The sequence below is a fragment of the Electrona antarctica genome (genome assembly GCF_951216825.1).
Source record: "Electrona antarctica genome assembly, chromosome: 19".
Lineage (NCBI taxonomy): Eukaryota > Metazoa > Chordata > Actinopteri > Myctophiformes > Myctophidae > Electrona > Electrona antarctica.
Genome location: NC_136800.1, coordinates 20,001,459 through 20,027,968, shown reverse-complemented (window position 1 = coordinate 20,027,968; position 26,510 = coordinate 20,001,459). Strand labels below are relative to the sequence as shown.

Below are 26,510 nucleotides of genomic sequence, written 5' to 3'. Positions count from 1 at the left end.
TATTTCAGAAGTTCAACATTCTTAGCAAAAGTTAAATATAAAATTCAGCCAGAGGGGGAAAATCTTACACTGCAGACAAGGAAGGGAAAAAAAACAGACTTCACATTTTTACATTTCATCCATTTATTAAGGGTGACACTTTTCATCCAGAGTGACTTACAATGAAGTGCTGCAGTAAGAATATGCGACATTTTCGGCAGCAGTATTAACAATCGGCCTGATAACACACAAAGACTGGAGCGCCGAGGGGGAGAGGAGGCTGTGCGAGCCGTCAGGGGGTCTAGTGGTTTCGACTGGGGCTGTATTGTAATCTGAGGGTCACAGTTTCCATCATCCCTACAAGAGCCAGTGTGTCAGTCACCACCGGCGCTGCTGTGTCCATGGCATAGTGTTGCTGTGATCAAGACATTGAACACTGTGCACCATGCAGTCCCTGAGTCCCTGCTGACAGCAGGGCTGGCTGGCGTGCTGTGCAGCTAAAAGTCCTATAATAATGTAGCACTTGATGTATGTGGTCACTGGAGGAAGAAAAAGGGCCCTGAAAGTTCTTGTATAGTGATTTATTTCAGGCAACAAAAAAAACCTATTGAGGAGGAAGGAGAGACCACTGCAAAATAATAGTTTTGATAGCTTTTGTTTTAGGCAAACGAACAGCAATTGCCTCAAAGAAATCTTACAGAATATTCGAGTACAAGGACTCAGGCAGAAGTTCAGAGAGTCAAATACATTAGAGTCAATGACAGCCGGCTGGAGCAGCTTGTGAACAAACACTATTTCGGTTATATCGGTATAATCGGTTCAGAGATATAAAAGAAGACATACAGTATTAGGGTGTTTTCGCATCACTTGGTTGTATTAGGTATTAGGTTGTTTTTCGATGTGCACACAGTATAATTGTATTGATCTACACAGTGGCATGATGTATTGCTTCTGGCTCGGCAGGAAGTCAATGATGGACTGTCTCGCGATACTTTGGCATGTTAAGCCAACCATTGGTCAGTGGTCAAAAGCCTATAGGCTACAGTACACGTCCAGACTTCCAGAATAGTGATTTAATTAGGTACAATGTTGTAGAAAAGAATGATTTGGTATTTTGTGTGTTGTAAATTGGAGTATTGTGCACTGGGAATAGCCGATCACCACCATCATAAAATGTAGCATCCGTGATGCGTTTGTCTATTTTCCATGCATAGAACCTACTTTAAGTATAAATAGGGCTTTGCACTGCCAGTCTTTTATTTATTTTTGTTAAATAGCTCTATATTCCCATAGCAGTCATTGCTATAAAGTGTTTGTTCAGTTAACAGGGGTCTGTCCAGCTCCAGCAGAACATACATTTTCAGGTCAGGATACCAGTTTCATCCAATCAGGAGAGAGAAGTCATAGAAGAGTGCAAGATAAACAAGTGAAATTGGAAGCAGGTGAAACAAATAAACAAGCAGACGCAGCTGGAACTGGAACACCGGCTGATAAATGGTCTTTGTGGCGTTCTCTCTCCTGATTGGGTGAAATTATTTCACCAGAAAAGCTATTTTCTGTTTAGAGACGAGGAGACCCCGGCCGTTACCGAACAAACACCTCAGCAACGATTACTATCAGAATATAGAGCTTTCGCTTTTAAACCAGAATATCACTTTACTGTACAGCACCTTTAAATCCTTAAAATAAATGCTCTCTGTTCAATAAGTATTTTTCGCCCACACCAAAACCTTCCTACAGGAGATTTTGCCCTCACTATGCCAATATCTATGGATATCCTATTTAAGACATAACCCCACAATCACTTTCACCTAATAATCAATGAACAACAATTCATCCATACATGTTCGACACCCCACAATGTGAGAAACATTCCAAACAGAAACTAATTGGGACATTAAATCACCAAAACAAAGGAGCCAGTCACTTACGTTGTGTCATGCTCGCCACCAGTTCCGGGTGCCTCACACACATGCACACACACAGTGCCCAGCCAGCCTCATCCTTCTCTCTCTGACCTTGTCTGTGACCTATGGGAGTCCCCCGCGTAGAGGTCCTTTGTTGTGGTGGTGTTTTTCTGGTGGTGTTTTTCTGGTCCGCCCCATGTGACACAAAAGTGCCATTCGTAGCACCTTGTTCCTGCGGTGCTGTAAGCGTCCATGTCTCAGCCCCACACAGCAGTACTGACTCCACTGTAAGCGTCCATGTCTCGGCCCCACACAGCAGTACTGACTCCACTGTGAGGGTCCATGTCTCGGCCCCACACAGCAGTACTGACTCCACTGTGAGGGTCCATGTCTCAGCCCCACACAGCAGTACTGACTCCACTGTGAGGGTCCATGTCTCAGCCCCACACAGCAGTACTGACTCCACTGTAAGCGTCCATGTCTCGGCCCCACACAGCAGTACTGACTCCACTGTGAGGGTCCATGTCTCGGCCCCACACAGCAGTACTGACTCCACTGTGAGGGTCCATGTCTCGGCCCCACACAGCAGTACTGACTCCACTGTGAGGGTCCATGTCTCAACCCCACACAGCAGTACTGACTCCACTGTGAGGGTCCATGTCTCGGCCCCACACAGCAGTACTGACTCCACTGTGAGGGTCCATGTCTCGGCCCCACACAGCAGTACTGACTCCACTGTGAGGGTCCATGTCTCAGCCCCACACAGCAGTACTGACTCCACTGTGAGGGTCCATGTCTCGGCCCCACACAGCAGTACTGACTCCACTGTGAGGGTCCATGTCTCAGCCCCACACAGCAGTACTGACTCCACTGTGAGGGTCCATGTCTCGGCCCCACACAGCAGTACTGACTCCACTGTGAGGGTACATGTCTCAGCCCCATACTGCAGTACTGACTCCACTGTGAGGGTCCATGTCTCAGCCCCATACAGCAGTACTGACTCCACTGTGAGGGTCCATGTCTCAGCCCCACACGGCAGTACTGACTCCACTGTAAGGGTCCATGTCTCAGCCACATACGGCAGTACTGACTCCACTGTGAGGGTCCATGTCTCAGCCACATACTGCAGTACTGACTCCACTGTGAGGGTCCATGTCTCAGCCCCATACAGCAGTACTGACTCCACTGTGAGGGTCCATATGTCTCAGCCCCACACAGCAGTACTGACTCCACTGTGAGAGTCCATGTCTCAGCCACATACGGCAGTACTGACTCCACTGTGAGGGTCCATGTCTCAGCCACATACGGCAGTACTGACTCCACTGTGAGCGTCCATGTCTCAGCCACATACGGCAGTACTGACTCAGTGTCCATGTCTCAGCCCCACACAGCAGTACTGACTCCACTGTCTGTGGTTGTCCATGTCTCAGTCCCACACGGCAGCACTGTCTCCGCTGTAGCTAGCTTTACGAACAGCCGCCACTTGAGGTTATATCCCATGTCAGATTATAAAAAGACTAAACAAAACAGAAAACACTGTCTTTGTGTATACGAGTACGTTTGGTGCATAAAATGCACAAAGCTGAAAGAGTGCACACAGGGAAACCTCACTAGAGGTTAGCACAAAAAATAGTATGTAGCATGTAAAGATGCAAGGCACACAAGCAAAAGTGTGACGACATTTTCGAGGTTACCCCTTCATCATCAGTGCCAAACAAGATTCACAGCACACCTGCCTCCAATTAGAAACACGATTAGGGTCAATCTCACAGTGCAGGTGCATACAGCTAACATGTCAAATTGTCTGCTAGAGCCATGTTTCTCAACGACTGGTCTGGGGCCCACCAGGAGTCCAAATGGACCCTTACAGGTCTGTAATTCTAACAAATTGAACTTTTTGTTTCCTCTGTGGCCCCAATCTACACTGTAAAATTATCTGTGTTAATTGAACTCTGAGTGTGTGCAAAATGCAATTTGTTCACTCTCAGCTACAGGTCCATTTGGACACCCTGGTGTTCCCTGGAATCGGCATTGAGAAACTGAGGAAAATATGAAGAGATTACAGTCGAATAACACAACACAAATGTACAATATAAGATATAAAGTGAACATGTTTAGAGATCATAGAAGCATGAGAAGCCAAAGCATGTGCGTTGCATTTTTAAACAGACGCATGCACCCACTTTTGATTATGGACTTTACACTCGCTTAGATATTCAAATGCATGCTCTCTCACACAAGCATACATAAACACAGGCACGCACGTCGCACGCACACACACACATACACGCACGCGCGCACACACACGCACACAAACAAATGTACACAAGTGATGATCTGAGATGCGATGTGAAGTACACGTTCAATTCAATTTAATTCACAAGTTCACTAAAGGTCATTGCACCACCCCTTTTTCTCTCTCTGCCCCTCCCTCTCTCTGCTTGTCCCCCTAGCATTTTGCTGTACTCATACTCTCTCTCTCTCTCTCTCTCTCTCTCTCTCTCTCTCTCTCTCTCTCTCTCTCTCTCTCTCTCTCTCTCTCTCTCTCTCTCTCTCTCTCTCTCTCTCTCCTTTGTCCTTGCAATGTCTTTCAAGTGAGGAGTCAGCGACTTTAACATCATGAATTTGATAAACACCTCTCTTTCTTTCTTTCTTTCTTTCTTTCTTTCTTTCTTTCTTTCTTTCTTTCTCTTGCTTTTGTCTCACCGTCATCCACCGTCCGGCCTTCGGTTCTTTCTTTCCATTCTTCTCATCCTCTACTTCTCGCTTCACAAACTCATCCATGAGGTCCTTTTGTCCTGTTTCCAACATGTTTTGTCAGCGTGCCTCTGTGAAACACACACACACACACACACACACACACACACACACACACACACACACACACACACACACGCTGTCAACGTTTTCTCGCCTGCTCCAACATCCCCATGCATTCCTTGTATTTCTGCAGAGGTGTACTATAACATTTTGATTTACTTTGAATTTACTGGAGTATTTACAAATGGGGGAAAGGAACTGGTTGGAATAACGTGTTCCTTCCACGCTCCCCCTGGTCAGATGAAAAGAAGCGGCTTGGACTCCTCTTGCATAGAGGGAAGCATAAGCTCAGTCCGTTGTTCTCCCCAGGTTGGCAGAGGGAGTGTAGCGCCCCTAATTACCCCATTTTCTCCTCAATTTCCCTGTTATGGCAATTGATTCCTCCCCACACACTTTTCTGTGTTGTCACTGCTGCTGTTGCATCCTACTGGCTCACCTGCCAGGGATGTAGTCTTCATCCTACTCCTTCCGCCCAACACTCCCTATACTGACAGCTGCCACCCCCAGCATGTAGCAGTAGGCTACGTGCAGTGACAGGTGCCACCCCCAGCATGTAGCAGTAGGCTACGTGCAGTGACAGGTGCCACCCCCAGCATGTAGGGTTAGGCTACGTGCAGTGACAGGTGCCACCCCCAGCATGTAGCAGTAGGCTACGTGCAGTGACAGGTGCCACCCCCAGCATGTAGCAGTAGGCTACGTGCAGTGACAGGTGCCACCCCCAGCATGTAGGGTTAGGCTATGTGCAGTGACAGGTGCCACCCCCAGCATGTAGCAGTAGGCTATGTGCAGTGACAGGTGCCACCCCCAGCATGTAGGGTTAGGCTATGTGCAGTGACAGGTGCCACCCCCAGCATGTAGGGTTAGGCTACGTGCAGTGACAGGTGCCACCCCCAGCATGTAGCAGTAGGCTACGTGCAGTGACAGGTGCCACCCCCAGCATGTAGCAGTAGGCTACGTGCAGTGACAGGTGCCACCCCCAGCATGTAGCAGTAGGCTATGTGCAGTGACAGGTGCCACCCCCAGCATGTAGGGTTAGGCTATGTGCAGTGACAGGTGCCACCCCCAGCATGTAGGGTTAGGCTATGTGCAGTGACAGGTGCCACCCCCAGCATGTAGCAGTAGGCTATGTGCAGTGACAGGTGCCACCCCCAGCATGTAGGAGTAGGCTACATGCTGTGACAGGTACCTGTACCACCCCCAGCATGTAGCAGTAGGCTATGTGCAGTGACAGGTGCCACCCCCAGCATGTAGGGTTAGGCTATGTGCAGTGACAGGTGCCACCCCCAGCATGTAGGGTTAGGCTATGTGCAGTGACAGGTGCCACCCCCAGCATGTAGCAGTAGGCTATGTGCAGTCAGTGACAGGTGCCACCCCCAGCATGTAGCAGTAGGCTATGTGCAGTCAGTGACAGGTGCCACCCCCAGCATGTAGCAGTAGGCTATGTGCAGTCAGTGACATGTGCCACCCCCAGCATGTAGCAGTAGGCTATGTGCAGTCAGTGACAGCTGCCACCCCCAGCATGTAGCAGTAGGCTATACGCAGTGACAGCTGCCACCCCCAGCATGTAGCAGTGACACATAGTTAACTTGTGTAACTTCCGCTAACTCGAGCCATTGAGTTATAATTGTACTTCCGGCAGTCTTCCGGGTGCTTCAAAACGCCACTGAGCAACTTCCATCGAATTGAGTAGCGGGGTGGGGGGGGGGGGGGGGGGGGACTAACGCTCCGGTTCGGTCTCTATCCTTGTATTACTCTATGATTCAAACGCACAACTACAGGCACTTCAGTTAGCACTGAACGACCTGAACCCTGTGAATTCCTTGTATTTCCCGAGACAGGAGACAATGATGCTAATATAGTCCTACATACACGCAGTCAAATCCTCTGTTAATTCATCCATTTCTAACTCTGTCTGTGAGTGTCCAAATGTGACCAAATGGACCTGCAGAGGTAAAATATGCCAGAGGTTGTCTGACTGTATATAGAAGAAGGCTGTGTGTATAATAACATGCCATAATGCCACTTATGGATTTACACGCGCTGGGAAACATTTGATGACTAGCGTAGGTGTGGGTATTGTGTAGCAGCGAACGCGTATACCTGCACTCTGCTCACCCACACATGAGATGGGTATTATTCACTCACTGAGGCGTGAGTACATATATATTTCAAATTACACCAGCGCAAGTGGGGGCACACGCGCACCCACACACACCCGTGTGTACTGTACACACACCCGCCCGCTCGCACGCACACGCGCACACACACACACACACACAAACACACACACACACACACACACACACACGCACAATGCTATAGGCTTTCCTCTCACCTGTGACTCACACTAAAGCCCAGCAAGAGGGCTTAGTGACTGGAATAAGCTTATACTCCCATCATCACCATGCATGGTACAATTAAACTGTGTGTGCGTGTGCGTGTGCGTGTGCGTGTGTGTGTGTGCACGCGTACTGTACACGGATGTGGGTTTCTATGCAAATACATCAAACAATGTATATATTATGTATATTATGTATTTTCCAAGCTTGCATACATTGTGCCCCTAATATTAGTCTGACTCTCATGTCGCCGTATATGAATGTGAGATATTCACTCCACACACACACACACACACACACACACACACACGCACACACGCACACGTCTCCCATCCGTTTAGCAGCACCTGCAGGCATCAGTGGTGTCAGTTCATTGTTCCTGTGTGTGCTTGTAGTGGAGTATGTTGTGAGGTGCTCCAGTGGATGATGTAATATCCACCAATACTTACGGTAGTTACACACCACCACACCAAGGGGGGAGGGTCTGTCTGTCTCACTGCCTGCTTGCCTGCCTGTCTGCCTGCCCATATAGAAAGGAAGACAGACAGGAAGGTTCCTGTCTGTCTGTCTGTCTGTCTGTCTATCTGTGTGCTTTGCCATAATGCCTCCATGATGTCATGTGAGGATGGGACACACACTGCCCCCTACTGGGCTGTCGTCACCCTCACTTATGTCTTTGTGTGAAGCGGGAGTGTTTTCTCCTCCAGACCGTCGAGCAGAACGCCAGGGATGTGGAGCCTTGTTACATGTGGCTGTTTTTTTTCTGCATGGCAGTCAGTGCTTCTCATTTTCTAATTCCAAGGACTCCCATGACTGTACAAATATGGAACCAAATGGACCCTTACGGATTCGATTTGTACACTCTCAGAGTTGCAGACCTGTAAGGGCTCCATTTGGATCTCTAGACACCCCTACTATCACCCCATCATCACCATGCATGGTACAATTAAACTGTGTGTGTGTGTGTGTGTGTGTGTGTGTGTGTGTGTGTGTGTGTGTGTGTGTGTGTGTGTGTGTGTGTGTGTGTGTGTGTGTGTGTGTGTGTCTGTGCGTGCGTGCGTGTGTGCGTGCGTGCGTGCGTGCGTGCGTGCGTGCGCCCCAAGGGGTCTGTTCCTGCCCTAGAGCTATGTGTTTGTCTGTGTCTCTCACTCTCTCTTTTTGTCTGTGCTGCTTGGTGTGTGTTTGTGTGTGTACGACATACATACACAGTAGGTGTATGAATCTTATTTTTAGTTCCCCGGTTATGCATTCATGTATACCGAAACTTGCGTTCACCCCTGCAGAAAGACTTTCCAAAACCACTTTTCATGCTTACATGATTATTGATGATAAGATCATCTTTGGTACCGTCTGTGAATACAGAGCTTTGTATTAATGTTCTGTATTGCAAACATCTAGAATGTTAGGTAAAAAAATAAAAATAAGAGCCAGTTTCCTCCTTCCTCCACTGCGAGAACTTAAAAAGAAATATAGCTCAGATATAATTGGAAGTGGTCGGGTGTATTAAAAGTTGATGTTCAAATCATATATAGGGGCGCCTGAGGGAGAGCCCCGTGAGGACTCGAAACGTCGTTCTAGTAAAATGAAAACCGTTTCGGAAGCAATTTATTTAATGCGGTTGTGAGCTCTGTTGTTTTCATATCAACACTTTGCTTAACTTGGCACCCGGACAAAGGATGTGCATTATTTTTGTCCCCTGCTACTGCTGACATAAATGGTGTAGAACTTCCGCAGGCTGTACCTCATCTGTTGGATTCGCTCTCCAGAGACCGTGCGTACAGTATATATATCTCCTCGCTGTCGGACGGAAAAGCTTGTATGTCCAAAACTGTTATACTTTCCAGGAATTAAATGGATAAAAGAACCTGCGCTCCAATGTAGTGATTAAGGCCACTTTTAGACAGAAACAGGCTCCAGAGAAAACGGCAAAGTCTCGTTGCGTTCTCCTTTTTTATTCAGCCTTTACACACAGACGCTGTGATGACTGAAAACTCTGTAATGTGCATGCCAGGTGGCTAGATGGTGGTGACGGACTGCAACTGCAAGACCATAGCATATAGTCCAGGCACGCATGTACAAGAACCACTTACGTTCTACTTCCTATCACAAGGCTTTTTGTTTTTTTTGTTTATCGCTAGTGGCTACATTTGCATTCGTAGGATGAGCGGGGCGAGGGAGCGCTTGCCCATTCTAGGAACTCAAAATATCACCTACGGATGTGCATCAATGTAATAAACATATGCGTTGTGAGCCCACGTGAGCCATGATGTCACAAGTTTCACGGGCTCACCGTTTTCGCCGTTTACATAGATGAGAGGAGACAGCGTTTTCAAAGATTTCCACTTTCGTTTCGTTTTCACCCCCCGCAAACAATACTTTATTTTGCCGTTTTCTATGGATACCGTTCTCGTGTAAATGGGGCCTTAGTCACAAGCTCTTGTTACCACAGTCCCTGTATGCCGATGACGTAGATCTCCGTCATGTGATCTTTTCAGTGGTTTATGATAGATTGCGTTCTTCGCCAACGTATGAATGGTTCTATAGGTTGCCAAGCAACGGAAAAAAACAGCAGTGAACCGCCTGCCATCCGCCTCCACATTATCAGATTTAGAAAAATGCATTTATCTTTCCCAGAATGCGTTTTTGGCCAAAACAAGGGCCCATAACAAAAGAACCGATGATCGCGGTTACAAAATGTATTTTACGGATGAAATAAAAGACGATCGTCTGTCACAACTCACAACATGAAAAATCACTGAAAAACACTGGCGGTTTTGGAGTTCTCTCTTATGGGTCATCATGGCATTACACATGCCAAGTCTATCGGCTGAACAGTTCTTGAGATACGCAAAGGACACACAGACAAATACTGTCGACATTCCTTCAATTTATAGATAGACTAACAGGTACCAGCCTTTTCTCACAGAGATTTGAATTTATAGTTAGATTGTTAAAACATTTTTCCAAATGTGCGTAAATAGCTTACCTAGCCTATAAGCTCTGTGAGCCTATAGATCGGCCATTTCGGCTATATCTTTGCTCGGAACAGTCATACGTATACTGCATACATATTTTATGAAGAAAAACATAAAAACATGCAATATAGAGATACAAGGTTTGTGCCCGACAGTGACAATATGAAATATATAAAGTGTACAGCATTGTGTTCTAAAATAAATGCTTTAGCTCATCTGCTGTAGTCGTTCTCCAGAGAGTGTGTACGAGACATCTGATAAATAACCATGCAAACTCCAGCTTTATACTTAGATCTTCACATCCAAGGATAAAGGATAAAGATCAAGATTAACCAAAATGTCTCTGAGTTTCTGCAGATGCCAATGTTGGTACTAAATCACAAAAAGGGGTTTAATTCAAGTAATTACTTTAAAATCCCATTTTCTTTTTAATGCATGAATCCTTCTCTGTGGTGTCGTTATATGCAGCAGTTCAAAATCGTAACGACATAACGGCTTACTTCCTCAACAGTTAATGGAGATTATCAACTTCAAATGACAGCACTTTTATTGTTTAATCTGCTTCATTCACAATTCAGCTGTGTCTGTGTCATATGACAATCAAGGTACAAATTCTCGTTCAAACCTACTTCCATTCGTGCCATTACTGATGGAAGACAGGGGGACATGTACCTGAAACAACATGTACCTAAAACTATTTCTAACAGACAGTTTTTACAAGTTCCAGTGACATACTTTAGCTCAGTTTACACAATGCTGTACCCACACCAGCTGTTCATACTTTCCCCATGCAGTTTCTTTCTTAAATTGTTTTATTATGTTTTGACGCTTGCCTTTGGCAATGTAACTATGTTTTCTCACCGCAAAAAGGTTCATTTGAATTGAAATTGAATTGACTATTGATCTTGTGAGTGTTTTATACGTTTTTTTTTGTGTTACGTATGTCTGTTCCTAATCTGCCATAACACAAATGAACCTGTTTGGGACGAATAAACTTGACCTTGATCTTTATTTATGCACCTACTACAGTGAATTCACTGCTCTGGGTCTAGGTGGCGCTGTTGCCAAGAAATCTCATATTGTAAATACAAAAGAAATGTTGCATAATCTAGCAAAGATTCCCAATGGGCCACATGGAAATACTGCATGTGGGCGCCAATAAATTATTTCTCCTCCCTCCTTGCCCAAAATATTATTAAATGTGCGTCTGTGGCCAAATACATTATCATTTTGGGGGTTCTTGGTTAAAAAATATTTGAGAACCACCGCTGTCCTGTATAAACTGACCTCAGGTGTATGTGTATGCGCGCGTGCATGTGCGTGCGTGCGTTTGTGCGTTTGTGCGCGCCCTCAGCCTGGCCCAGGTACCGTGTGCTGCGTGTGGTGGACACCGGTCAGTACAACCTGGAGATCAGCAACGCTGAGCTGTCTGACGACTCTGTGTACGAGTGTCAGGCCACCGAGGCTGCCCTGCGCTCCAGGAGAGCCAAACTCAACGTACTCAGTAAGTATGTGTTGGTTACGTACCGATTGTTTACTGACTGTACACCTAGTCTCGCACAGCCAGACAACTATTCCACAATCTCTGAGTGCTATATAGTGTCTGGAACTACACCTCCCCAAATCCAATTAACGGAAGCTGTCATTTCCTTTCACTTTTAAATTCCAATTCTGCTAAGCAGCTGACATTGCTTAGATGATTTTCATTTATATTAGGATAAATGTGCGCGACTGTAAAGACGAAGCGGAAGTGCGGAGGAGGCTTCACTTTCTCCCTTCATCAAAAGAAGGAACACACATGTGTTTGTGTCTTTGTGACTTCTGGAAGTCATAGTCGTTAAGTTAATTTCTTATAAATGTGGTGCATCTGTCTGTCTTCGGGAAAGGGCCAGTCTGGTGGGCGTCTCTTTAATGTGTTAGAAAAAGTCAAATTAAAGTTTTGCAGAGGTTTTTTTTTGTACACTACAATTTCTGTACTCTGTGTGCCTGCACCGTCTGGGTACAAACACACTGTTTGAGAAATGAGAACCACTGGTGTAAACAATAATACAAATAAAAGAACTAAGCCTAAATAAGCAACTACACTTTGGAAAAAATCCCCCAAAGATTCCACTACCTACCCTCAATATGTACAAGCAACTTTACAGAAGAACAAGCCCAAAGTCACTTATAATAAGCAGACCTGGCAACACACACACACACACACACACACACACACACACACACACACACACACACACACACACACACACACACACACACACACACACACACACACACACACACACACACACACACACACACACACACACACACACACACACACACACACAGCTCAGTAGTGGTTTGCGGGGCAGACAGAGTGGTTCCCTATACCCATAGATCCTTGTCTCAGCCTCTCTCTCTCTCTCAGCACCACCTCCGCTGACAGCCTTCATATCAAAGACAAAGCAGCAGACAGCCTGAAACGCAGTCAGTCTATTCTTGGGTTTAGACGCAACACGATATATCTGAGTTTATTGATTTTTCTTTTCCTTTTGTTGTTTGTTGTAGCGGTTAACTTGTTTCTTTCCTCTTTGTTTGCCTGGAGATGAGATGATTCCATGAGGAGGCCCCGCCGGGGAGCGTTCCGTCTCCTCGCTGCACACATTAGCACTTTGATTCTTATCTGTAGCGGTTTGCTCCCGTCCTCGTCCTATTTAAAAACACCAACAAAAAATATACAGTAATTAAACTGAACTCGGAATTTATGCAAACTTTTAAAAGGAATGTTTTATTTATTCGTCTGTTCATGAAATGATGATGTTTACAGTATGAGACGTTGCATGCGTGAGTGTGTGCGTATTTCTGTGGATATGGTTGTGTGATTCCTACTGTAATTATCGTAATGTCAGGCTGATGCGGACGATTGAACCGCAAGCGTGAATATGTCAGACGTCAGTTGACCCTTGCTGTGTGTGTTGTGTGTGTGTGTGTGTGTGTGTGTGTGTGTGTGTGTGTGTGTGTGTGTGTGTGTGTGTGTGTGTGTGTGTGTGTGTGTGTGTGTGTGTGTGTGTGTGTGTGCGTGTGCTTGTGCGTGCGCGTGCGTGCGCGTGCGTGCGTGCATGCGCAGTCCCTCCAGAGGACCCGGTGGTAGAGGGAGCTCCAGAGCTGCTGCTGATGGCGGGCGTACCTTACAACCTGACCTGCGTGACGCGCGGAGCCAAGCCGGCCGCACACATTCAGTGGACCAGAGACGGAGTACTGCTGGAGGGCGCTCAGCAGAGCACGGTGAGTCACCACCACACACACACACGCACACACGCACACACACACACACACACACTTCACTTTGCAATTTCAATTTCGGTCAACGATGTAAACAAAACACTCCATGTTCACAAAACATAGCAGTGCTAAAACAAAAGGACGACAACAATAATAATACATTATACAACACACACACACACACACACACACACACACACACACACCTTTTTATTACTTGATTTAGTTTTTAGGACCGTGATTTTATGAATGCCATTTTCTACAAATATCCTCGGTGCAAGACAAAGTATAAATCAAGGCATAAACCCTTTTTGTAACCCTACCCTTCTGGACGGGAACCCCTCTTTGGGTTCTGTACAGTATGTACAGTATTCAAAATGTTTTGTCAGGATTTAGAATCATTTTTAGAATCGGCCTCAGTCCAAAATGGGTTAAACATAACCTTGGACAACATAAGCTCCAAATGTCTAATTCTAATATTTCCTTAACTGTGGGCACATACTGTAACTCCCCAAATCAGTATAAGACCACCATATATGTTGTGAGGACCAGGAAAATGTACCTTGCAATGTCTATCTCTCAAATTATGCTATAGTTGTGGGGACAATTGACACTGAGTCACGAGTATAGTAACAAGTATGGATGCGTGCTTGTGCGTGTGTGTGTGTGTGTGTGTGTGTGTGTGTGTGTGTGTGTGTGTGTGTGTGTGTGTGTGTGTGTGTGTGTGTGTGTGTGTGTGTGTGTGTGTGTGTGTGTGTGTGTGTGTGTGTGTGTGTGTGTGTGTGTGTCTCACACACAATTAGTGTGCCACTTCTAGGTGAGAAACTGAAGTCTCTCACCTATAGAAGTCTTTGGAATCATATATACTGCAGCAAGGTCAATGTAGAGGTGTGCAAGCTTCTACTTTGCACATACTGTAACTGTAACTGTACCTGGTGTGTCCTCAACACATTTACACATACTGTTGGGAACAGCGGCTGCCATTAGCACGGTGCCGGGGGGGCTTCGTAAGGGTCCATTTGGTTCCAATTATACACAGACCTGGTACAGACCTGTTATGGTCATTCAGGGCTATCTGGTAATATTTCATTGTTGTATTGAAAATATATATTTGTACTAAAATGTCCACCACAGGCCAACATGACCCCTGTTCATGAGCTGTTTGTTTCTCCTCTAGACCATGATGGCCGCTTTGACCTTAGAGACAAATAAAAACATCATGTTGACCAAAAATGTTGAGTTACTGCACTGGCTGTGTCCACAGAGAGTGCCTTGTTGAGATGGCAGAGAGTGCCTTGTTGAGATGCCTGTAGAGATGTCTACAGTACAGACAGTGGCAGTGGCAGTGTGCCAGTGTTCTACAGTAAAGACAGTGCCAGTGTTCTACAGTAAAGACAGTGCCAGTGTTCTACAGTAAAGACAGTGCCAGTGTTCTACAGTAAAGACAGTGCCAGTGTGCCAGTGTTCTACAGTACAGACAGTGGCAGTGCCAGTGTGCCAGTGTTCTACAGTAAAGACAGTGGCAGTGCCAGTGTGCCAGTGTTCTACAGTAAAGACAGTGGCAGTGCCAGTGTTCTACAGTAAAGACAGTGGCAGTGCCAGTGTGCCAGTGTTCTACAGTAAAGACAGTGGCAGTGCCAGTGTGCCAGTGTTCTACAGTAAAGACAGTGGCAGTGCCAGTGTGCCAGTGTTCTACAGTAAAGACAGTGGCAGTGCCAGTGTGCCAGTGTTCTACAGTAAAGACAGTGGCAGTGCCAGTGTGCCAGTGTTCTACAGTAAAGACAGTGGCAGTGCCAGTGTGCCAGTGTTCTACAGTACAGACAGTGGCAGTGCCAGTGTGCCATGCATTTCTACAGTAAAGACAGTGGCAGTGCCAGTGTGCCATGCATTTCTACAGTAAAGACAGTGGCAGTGCCAGTGTGCCAGTGTTCTACAGTACAGACAGTGGCAGTGCCAGTGTGCCAGTGTTCTACAGTAAAGACAGTGGCAGTGCCAGTGTGCCAGTGTTCTACAGTAAAGACAGTGGCAGTGCCAGTGTGCCAGTGTGCCATGCATTTCGACAGTAAAGACAGTGGCAGTGCCAGTGTGCCAGTGTTCTACAGTAAAGACAGTGGCAGTGCCAGTGTGCCAGTGTTCTACAGTAAAGACAGTGGCAGTGCCAGTGTGCCATGCATTTCTACAGTAAAGACAGTGCCAGTGTGCCAGTGTTCTACAGTACAAACAGTGGCAGTGCCAGTGTGCCATGCATTTCTACAGTAAAGACAGTGCCAGTGTGCCAGTGTTCTACAGTAAAGACAGTGGCAGTGCCAGTGTGCCAGTGTTCTACAGTACAAACAGTGGCAGTGCCAGTGTGCCAGTGTTCTACAGTACAGACAGTGGCAGTGCCAGTGTGCCAGTGTTCTACAGTAAAGACAGTGGCAGTGCCAGTGTGCCAGTGTTCTACAGTAAAGACAGTGGCAGTGCCAGTGTGCCAGTGTTCTACAGTAAAGACAGTGGCAGTGCCAGTGTGCCAGTGTTCTACAGTAAAGACAGTGGCAGTGCCAGTGTGCCAGTGTTCTATCTACAGTAAAGACAGTGGCAGTGCCAGTGTGCCATGCATTTCTAGTTTTCTATGATAAAGATATACAGTATATGCACCCTCTTCATAGCACCCGAGCATTGCGCTTTAGCAATCCCGACGTTTTTGGCGCAGCACCTTGGGGTGCTTCAAGCTCAAGTTCAGCAAGCTCAAGTGAATTGTTACCACAACCATGAGAAGCCTGTGTTTGCTTTGTTGCAGCTAAGCTTTTTGTGCTAATAACACAGATCAGGATGTTCATCATTCCAGCACAGCAATAGCAGATCGTTTGGAGCGCCGTAGTGGGTCTTAATTGACACTGCGTGTGAGCACTATGGACATGGTGTCGTCTCTGTCAGGTGGAAACCTCCTATGTCCAAAACATTCAGGATTCAAATTGGCAAAAATAGCAGATCTACTAATTGTGCAAACGGGTTGAGCTTACAGATCTGCTACTGTTTTGAGTGACGCTGTAGTATGATCAAGTAGGGCATTAATGTACGGAAAACAACATTAGAATATGGAGATACTGTAAGAGGTTTCTGCCCGACAGCGACGATATCCACAGCACGCCTGGCTCATAAAATGCTTTCTATGGACACGGCCCCTTAGGCTGGTGCAGGGAATAAAGGCTCATTAGAATAATTTCACATATCACATAGCAGCTCATCTGTCCTAGGGCTGGACCATAATGATGTCAATTCAATATCACGATTATTTCACACTTGTGCCTCGATTACAATTAATGAATAATGAAAATAGCACTCCTACTGTACATACGCTCACACTGTGTTGCATCGCGACGCATTGTCTCTACTCAGTTTCTGTACAACAAAATATAATAATCGATAATAATATCGATTTAGTCGATTATAAAAAAATCTATTTGAATTGTTCTGCGTCGATTTGTTGATATTTAAGACATTTTAAAAACACTGATTAGAAACACTGATTCTCAATTAAGTATAGCAGAATTTGAGAGATAGACATTGTGAGGTCAATTGTCTCATGAGCAAGATGAAGTTGGTTATAGTAATATTAATAATAATAATGATGATAATGTTCTGTTAGTTGCCCATCTAGCCTACCAAGTGTAGTACTATGACCATACAGTACATGCAGTACACATACTGTAACATGTACATACAGTATACATGTATACACAGTGGGCCCACAATATGAGACAGACATGAAACTTTGCCTTCTCAACACCTGCAGACACACACACGCACGCACGCACGCACGCACGCACACATACCAATCCACAGAGGTATATACAGTACGTATTATATATTCATAGAAACATGCACCCTGTTCCTCCCAGGCACACACACACACACACACACACACACACACACACACACACACACACACACACACACACACACACACACACACACACACACACACACACACACACACACACACACACACACACACACACACACACACGGACGTATGCCTGCAAGCAAAGACATATCACACTCACATACTGTATGCACACTCACGCTTACACATGCGCCCTCAATCACCCGTGAGCATCTACACACCCACACACACACACACCCACACACACACACTCCAACACAGATGTTTTCCCTTGCAGCTTGTTGCCACACACGCGCGCGCGAGCACGCACGCACGCACGCACGCATGCACGCACGCACGCACGCACGCACACAAACACACTCATACATATTACATGGTGCTTAAAAGCCCTATACTTGTTTTATTATTTCTAAAGCTCACAATATCTCACAGTGTGCGTGCTGTGATCTTGTACTAATTGTGCTATTTTACAAATTGTTACACATTCTTAGAAAAAGTGCTCCCAAATAGGATCCTACAAATTCTAAATTACGGGATACTCTCTCACCACCTTAAATGAGAATTCCACAGAAATGGAATTTGAGGTTGCTAAAATAGAATATTATTATGTTCTTAAACAAGATAGGGTCTGTGACAGCATTGAATCATGCAGCTCTCAGACTTCATGTGGCTGGTACATGACTGCAAAGGGTTTCAGCCCGATCCTACTGCCATTGTAAAATTAAAGATGAGTATTTAAAAAAAATGATATAAAACAAAAGTGAAAAAAGTGTGTGGGTACATCTTTGACATACAGTACTGGCAGCGTGCACAATAGAGTGCCGGGGCGACAGTAGCTCAAGGTTAGAGTGGCCGGTAGAACAGCCGTAAGGTGAACCGTGAGTTTCCCATTTCGATCTAGGGCTCCCCCAGAGTTTGTGTCGAAGTGTCCATGAGCAAGACTCTGAACCCCTAATTGCTCCCGATGGTGCCTTGCATGGTTTCCCCCACCATCGGTGTATGAATGAACGTGCAGGTGAATGGGTGAACGTAATGCACAATCTATGTAAAGCGCCTTGGATAAAGGCGCTATATAAATGCACCATTTACCATTTTGTGCATAATTGTAGTTCCCTTTTTCAGAAGGTGGCATAAACATTTCCTGTTCAGTTTACCATAGCATTGTTTCATTTGATTGGTTCAGCACGTGTTAAACATTTCTGCTGTGACAATCAAATGAAGCTATGATAAGCTGACCTGGACCAGAACATGTTTATGCCCCCGTCTAGAAAAGGGAACTAGCGATGCACGGAGCCTATATTAATTTGGCACTGACCGGTCCAGCAGTCTGCGTCGATAAATAGCCCCCGGAAAATACAAACACAGACCGACCATCTTCTAGAACACGATCCCCCTGTACAGAGCAACGCCGTAAAAACCACAGAATGTTTTTTATAAGAGTTGTTTTTTATCAGTTTGGACTCGGGGGTTATGAGCTGTCAAGATCCGAGGAAAGGCAGGTCTGTTGTTCAATGTTGAATCGCCTGAAACGGTTGAAAGACAGTTTAATGGTGTTGCACTTTTCTGTATCAAGATTACAAATCCTTCCATCTCTCCCTCCCTCTCCTATGACAGGAAGTACTTCCAGACAGGAAGCGGGTGACAACCAGGAGTTTCCTGCCCATCACGCCAGAGGACACGGACACCAGCCGCAACTTCAGCTGTGTGGCCACGAACGCCGCTGTGCCCATGGGCAAACGAGCCACCGTCACACTCAATGTTCACCGTAGGTTCACCCTGTGTGTGTGTGTGTGTGTGTGTGTGTGTGTGTGTGTGTGTGTGTGTGTGTGTGTGTGTGTGTGTGTGTGTGTGTGTTAGGGTTGGAATTAGAGTTAGGGTTGGGATTCAGCACCGGAGGAACCGGATCCAACATTGAGGAACTTCCTTTCTAGTGGTTCTCAAACGTATTAATATCAAGGACCATCATTACTCTGAGAGTGTACAAATGGAACCAAATGGACCCTTTGCAGGTCCATTTAGTTCCGTCTGTAACACTCTCAGAGTTACAGACCATTGTCCATTTGGAACCCCCTATAGTAATCGTTAAAGGGAACCAACCGTTAAGGAATCGGAATCGTTAAAATCTTAAAGGATCCCAACCCTATGTGTGTGCATACGTGTGTGTGTGTATGTGCGTGCATGTGTGCGTAATAATATCTGTCAGATAATTCCGGTACTTCGGCTGCATTTGACGGCCTCATCCTTTGTCCTTCTGTCCCGTGCTGAGCAGACCCTCCTACAGTCACGCTGTCTATTGAACCTCGCTCCGTCCTGGAGGGCGAGAGGGTCACCTTCACCTGCGCGGCCACTGCCAACCCCCCCATCATGGGCTTCAGGTCTGTAGACGTCTGCTCTGCTGCATTATGGGGACTGAGATGAGATCGATGGATGGAACATGAGTTGACTGTGTTCATTTATTCATTTTTAACTTGGGAGAGCAAATAACCAACTGGACCCTTTGCTTACAGAGTTACATTTGTAAGCTATCAGAGTTAAAGATGGAGTGCTGTGATTGTACTTGGGCGAAGCTTAAGTTCAGGTGGGTGGTGCTAAGGTGAAAAGCAGGTATTCTTAATGAACTGGTGGGTGTGGCCACATAAAACCACTTTCTGTACACTCTTTAGAAAAATGTCTTCCTCAGTATAATCATAGTACCTGATGATCATGTTTTAGGGGTGGAAAAAGTCACAAAATCACGGCAATATTTAATAGGAGGACAGATTAGACCTACACACTGCCACTTGCTGGTTCAAGAGAATGATTTATGGAGGGTTGCTGACTGTGCTGTGTGTGTTGGGCAGGTGGGCTAAAGGCGGCGTGCTGCTGGAGGGGGCCAGGGAGAGTGTGTTTGTCACCACGGCGGACCACTCCTTCTTCACAGAGCCCGTGTCCTGCCAGGTGTTCAATTCCGTGGGCAACACCAACGTCAGCATCCTGGTGGACGTGCACTGTGAGTAGCAGCCTCGTGCACCACCACTGACTGACCAACTGTTTGTGTGTTTTAAAGCCATAAGGCTGTGCTGCTCACCCAACCCCACACACAAGTGGTTTGAACTGGTGGAGCGTATTGCTTAACAACGCAATTTGTTTATATTATTATAATTATAATTCAATTATAATTCGTCGCCAGGCGTACTCCAGCCAGTAGATTTCGAGATATGTCGTTGGGCTCACCGACACTCACCGACATTGCTATCCATAGACCCCCACAGCCACTGGTGAAATGGCTTTTTAGGTTTTTGCTAGCTGGCCAACTAATTTGCTAAATGAAAACGCTGGTGGTCAACCAATCACAGATGTAACCAGTAGCAACCGACCGCCCCGCCCACTTAGACTATGGGACACACTCTGAATTCACCAGCGCAGCTGTTTTCATTATGACTATAATGCTCTAAAAGTGTGGAAAAAAATATTTTTAATTTCACCACGTCTTCAATGGGACAAAAACTAAATCCCATTAAATGTGAATGATATGCTCTACACTTCTAAGACTGGGGAATGGCTGTGAGTCACATTTCACAGCAGGAGACATGCTCTGAAAGACGTTGTTTTCCAAAATTCATGTACAGCACCTCAATGTGTCGATATCTCGCCAGTTTGTTTTGTGAATCAACGTAGGCCTGGCTCAGTTTGTTATCATGCAGTATTCATGCATTAAGCAGTCTAAATGTGCATCGCTGTTGTCTGGGGGCTGTAAGATCATGTTGGAGAGGTGCCAGGCTTTGATTCCAACATCTGAATGATTCATATATATATATATATATACTCTAATTCACAATTCTTATGTTATAATATTATTCAGCCTGTCCCAGGGCCGTCAGTGTGTCAATCTAGTGTTTTAAACTAACACATCTGGCCATACAACAGAATAATTAATGATAATGACAAATGCAGTTTGGGAAAATAGATCTGAATGAGTTGATGGATTTGATAATTAGAATAAAATAATGAAAAAAATGCTACTCATGTCCTTTCAACGCACACACGCACGCACGCACACACGCACGCACGCACGCACGCACGCACGCACGCACGCACGCACGCTCTTAAATTAATCTCTCTTTCACTCTCTCTTTCTCTCGCTCTCTGTCTCTCTCTCTCTCCAGTTGGTCCTATCCTGGTGGTTGAGCCCAGGCCTGTGACAGTGGACGTGGACTCTGATGTCAATCTCAACTGCAAGTGGTCGGGTAACCCTCCCCTCACCCTCACCTGGACCAAGAAGGGCTCCAACATGGTGAGAACCCTCCCCCCAAACACCTGATGGGACAGTATGTTGCCCAGCTCCTCACCACATGACCGTGAGAATGTGTAGAAATGGATTAGAAGAGGTTAACTTGAACCCTAGTGGACCAAGTTCAGAGCCCCCTCAGATCCAGTTATTGTTTTATGCCCTCATCAGCCACATTTTTGGAATGCCTGTGTAGAATATTAATTCATTTTCAGCACAGAAAGGGGACTGTAATGTATTGTTTACTGGGAGAACACAGGTATCTAAACCCTAATAAACGCCACAGACAGAGAATCTGGGTCCCACACACTCCATAAATATTTCCTCACATCTAAAGCAGACAAGTGAGACGTCGTCTCCGTGTCCTAAATCTTTAATTCATGCCAACGAGTTGCGGGGGGAAAAACTAATGGAGCCTGCTGAAAAAAGTGAACATGTTTTAGCAATTAAATATGTATCTCTTAACATGGTTTATCCTCTCCTCTCCTGCCGTATCCCCTCTGTGTGTGTGAGCAGGTGCTCAGCAACAACAACCAGCTTTATCTGAAGTCTGTGAGCCAGTCGGACGCAGGACAATACGTCTGCAAGGCCATCGTCCCCCGGATCGGCGTGGGAGAGACCGAGGTCACGCTCACTGTCAACGGTATGGTCCGGTACTTTTCCCCTTTTTCTCAACTCAAAAGAAGACACATCCACATATTCTATATAAATTACATACATACAAAAATCTGTGTTCTTTTTTTTATTGATTTAGCGCCCTTATCCACAGACATCTTTTTCATGAGTGGGTGGCTGCTTTGGATATCATGTCCATAGCACTCGCACGCACATTCACACGATTTGACGCTGGTCGTAAATGATCGGGCTGTCACACACACACCACACCATATCATACCACATCATACCTACAGGAGTAGCAGCGCTCCTCTCCTGAAGCGTAACCATGCACAACGAGCGCATAGCCCAGGGGTTCTCAACCCGTGGGTCGCGACCCATCGGGGGGTCGCCAAATTATTTTGGAGGGTCCCCAAATTATATGTTTTTTTTTTGTTTGTTTTTTCACGATTTTTCAAAAATAGCAGACCTACAAGCTCGTAGCGCGCCACTCGGTGGCGCGCTACGAGCTTGTAGATCTGCTATTTTTCAATAGCTAAATTATAACATAATGCTTAAAACACCAAAAGGGGTTCCCGCCCAAAATGGGTTAAGGTTATTGTAGCAGTCAATTTATATTTGGGGTCGGGAGGGGGCGGGGCGGGGGTCCCGAGACATTGCCAAAGCATTTCCGGGGGTCCCCGGCCAAAAACGTTGAGAACCCCTGGCATAGCCCACAAGCCTGCATAGTAGTTTGGGTGCGCCTTGCTATTTCCAATGTTTCCAATACTTTACCATGGAACAGAAAAAGACATCCAGATCCTTGTTTATATACTCAAGTCCAAACTTCATAAAATCAATAGGAAGCGATGTGCTTCACTGGACATCAACATACAAACACAAACACAAACTCCTCCCTTTGTGCCATGTTTTCTTTGACTGAACACTTGAGATCAAACATCGCTGGAGAAAACACTGAAGCTGAATCAATTCTGTGTTTAAATATCTTCATACAGTACAGTATGTGTCGTCTTTTTTCCATCATCTTTCATTCTTCCTCATGCTTTCGTATGAGGCACCCGGTGAGGGTTTTTTCCAGTGGTGCTACTGTCCAGCACATATGGTTGCTGAATCGAGATGGACTATTTAAAGATAGATTTGAAGGTGTAATAAATGTGGGCGGTTCAGTGTGATACCAGTTTTCTGCTGTCTGGCATGTATAAAACCTACAGACAGACTTTTGTTTTGAAAAATATCAAAAAGCTTTGGCACGCCACTGTCAAAAGAGTATAGCCTAATAGGCCCTGTTTTTCCATGAATGAACGCCCTATATCATTTTTATATAGGGCGTTCATTCATGGAAAAACATCAAAAGAAGCAAAGTATCTCCACATACAGTAGGTAGGAACCACCTGGCATGTTTAAAGTGTCTCCACATATAGGTATAGGTACCACCTGGCATGTTTAAAGTGTCTCCACATATAGGTATAGGTACCACCTGGCATGTTTAAAGTGTCTCCACATATAGGTATAGGTACCACCTGGCATGTTTAAAGTGTCTCCACATAGGTAGGTACCACCTGGCATGTTTAAAGTATCTCCACATAGGTAGGTAGGTACCACCTGGCATGTTTAAAGTGTCTCCACATAGGTAGGTAGGTACCACCTGGCATGTTTAAAGTGTCTCCACATATAGGTATAGGTACCACCTGGCATGTTTAAAGTGTCTCCACATATAGATATAGGTACCACCTGGCATGTTTAAAGTGTCTCCACATATAGGTATAGGTACCACCTGGCATGTTTAAAGTGTCTCCACATATAGGTATAGGTACCACCTGGCATGTTTAAAGTGTCTCCACATAGGTAGGTACCACCTGGCATGTTTAAAGTATCTCCACAAACATATAGGTATAGGTACCACCTGGAATGTTTGCTCAGTGCAGCTCCACTATTGTCAAATACCGGACGACCTTCAGCACCACCTCCGCTATTAACAAGAGCTATTCATTACTTATTCAAATTGGCAATATGTTGAGAATTATTATTTATAAGCATTATATCATTTCGTCAGGCATTATTAATGATAATGGATGACATAAAGAGCAGACACAGTCAGTGCTTTAAGCACTTCCACATAATGAGGCTGGGGGATATATCCCGTCCCACTGCTGTTTTCTTCTTCCGTCATCCATTTTGCAGCGTCCGGGGACAAAATGATGGTGGGCTGATTGGGTATTGATGGCATGGGACTTTAACTGTGAAGGATTAAGTAATAATAACACTTTCTTGGAAGAAGAAAAATGTACACGCAACCTTTTCTGTGCTCTCCGTTTGTTTTGTTCCTCCTCTATTCCTCCCCTGTCCCCCACCACCACCACGTAAACCTTTATTCCTCCCCTGTCCCCCACCACCACCACGTAAACCTTTACTCTGAGAATTAAAGTAACAACCCCTCTATAATTAATTGACGGGGGTACCCCAGGGCTCTATAACAAGCCTGCTAGTAATTTCCTCTACGTCAAAATCTCTTTGCTGAAACTAGCCGATCTACAAGCTCACAACAACCTCGCTGTTGAGGGTGGCGCAATATGAATATTAACATCCTGCCATATTTACCGGTAACCATGCACTCCGTCCTCTGTCTAATCTTGTGATTCAAAGGATTGACTGCAATTGACTATAGCTCCAAGAGAGATCTTAATCTGAATAAGTACTTCCGGGCCTTCGATCCGGACAGCTATCCTTGTAGTCCATCTGGACTCTGTCCATATAGAGAGGATGCGCATGCATTTAAAGTGAATGGCAAATCGAGTGGCAAAGTGAGTTTAACGTTGTTTAACGTTGTTTAATGCATTCATTTCTGTTTGGATGTATGGGCTGTCAAGGCCAGAAAGTAGTTTGCCACTCAGTAGGCGTTCCCGCATAACTTCCAGGTTTGATGATGATGTCATGTGCATATTAGCCTCTATAGATTCTGCAACTGGGACCACCTGGGTCGTGATCCTTAACACTTGCACTCACTGCACTGTGAGCTTGTACATCGGCTATTTCCACCAAATGTTGGGCCACAGAACAGGGAGTTAGGGGCGTTAGGGTTCATGTGGTTATAAATATTGCACTCTCATCAGAGTTTAAAGCTTCCATCCATAAGTTTTATGTCCTACTTGAGAGTTTGACCTGGGGTCTTCCCGCCGTGTGGGAGACCAGCCAGGAGGCAATCCCTGCTTGGCGTGGGGAGATATTGGGCTTATGAGCTTCAGGCAGTACTACTTGTCAAATAAGAACTGTGTTCCAACTTTTCATCATACATCATCATACATCATCTTATTTTGGCCAATCACAATTTGCACTTTTATCTTAATTATGTACTTTGCTCAGCCAATCAAATCATCACTATGGAGTGATCAGACAATCGCAAGCCAATGTTTGTGTTCATACAAACCCGGAAAGCTGGCCATATAGGAGGGGCTACCGCCTCTCAAAAATAAACAACTGATCCCGGCGGTTTCACTCATATGGTTATGAAGCATTAACTGACGGGTGAGAAACTGCCGCTGAATTAGTAAAACAATTGCCAGAAACAGACCGTTTCAAATAATGGTTGACTAATCATCGTAAACGATACAGAGCCACCTCCATGACAATATCGCTATTTTTTTTACCACAATTATTATATGAGACGATTCTAAGATGACTCAATGTTATTCATCTGCTGGGTCCGCAGACGTTTTTCAAAACACTTCTGCGGACCCAGCAGATGAACGAGTGATGTCAGGACTTCGGTCCACCTCCAGCAACTGACTGCAGATGTGCTAGTTACGTTTACCTGTACTGTTTTAACATACTTCTGCGTGTCTCTATCTCTCTCTCCCCAGGCCCGCCCATCATCTCCAGTGATTCGGTTCAGTATGCAGTGAGAGGGGAGAAGGGAGAGATTAAGTGCTACATTGCCAGCACCCCTCCTCCTGATAAGATAGTGAGTGCTGTACTGTATGTACTGTATGACCTCTGAGGGGACACCACTGTATGACCTCTGTGGGGACACCACTGTATGTCCTCTGTGGGGACACCACTGTATGTCCTCTGTGGGGACACCACTGTATGTCCTCTGTGGGGACACCACTGTATGTCCTCTGTGGGGACACCACTGTATGTCCTCTGTGGGGACACCACTGTATGACCTCTGTGGGGACACCACTGTATGTCCTCTGTGGGGACACCACTGTATGACCTCTGTGGGGACACCACTGTATGTCCTCTGTGGGGACACCACTGTATGACCTCTGTGGGGACACCACTGTATGACCTCTGTGGGGACACCACTGTATGTCCTCTGTGGGGACACCACTGTATGTCCTCTGTGGGGACACCACTGTATGACCTCTGTGGGGACACCACTGTATGTCCTCTGTGGGGACACCACTGTATGTCCTCTGTGGGGACACCACTGTATGTCCTCTGTGGGGACACCAC

The 26,510-nt window shown here is 45.7% G+C and overlaps 1 protein-coding gene across 1 annotated transcript in view; it reads left to right on the top strand.

Moving 5' to 3' along the window:
• The window catches only part of LOC306943026 (kin of IRRE-like protein 1), a gene marked incomplete at its 5' end in the record, with an annotated part of 49,267 nt that overhangs the window by 4,125 nt on the left and 18,632 nt on the right, over positions 1-26,510 (top strand). The window contains 8 exons of the mRNA XM_079529231.1: positions 11,375-11,524; positions 13,133-13,290; positions 18,788-18,938; positions 19,443-19,548; positions 20,014-20,162; positions 21,319-21,446; positions 21,957-22,083; positions 25,913-26,013. Of these exons, the coding sequence (XP_079385357.1) occupies positions 11,375-11,524; positions 13,133-13,290; positions 18,788-18,938; positions 19,443-19,548; positions 20,014-20,162; positions 21,319-21,446; positions 21,957-22,083; positions 25,913-26,013 (1,070 nt within the window). The remainder of the gene's footprint in view (positions 1-11,374; positions 11,525-13,132; positions 13,291-18,787; positions 18,939-19,442; positions 19,549-20,013; positions 20,163-21,318; positions 21,447-21,956; positions 22,084-25,912; positions 26,014-26,510) is intronic.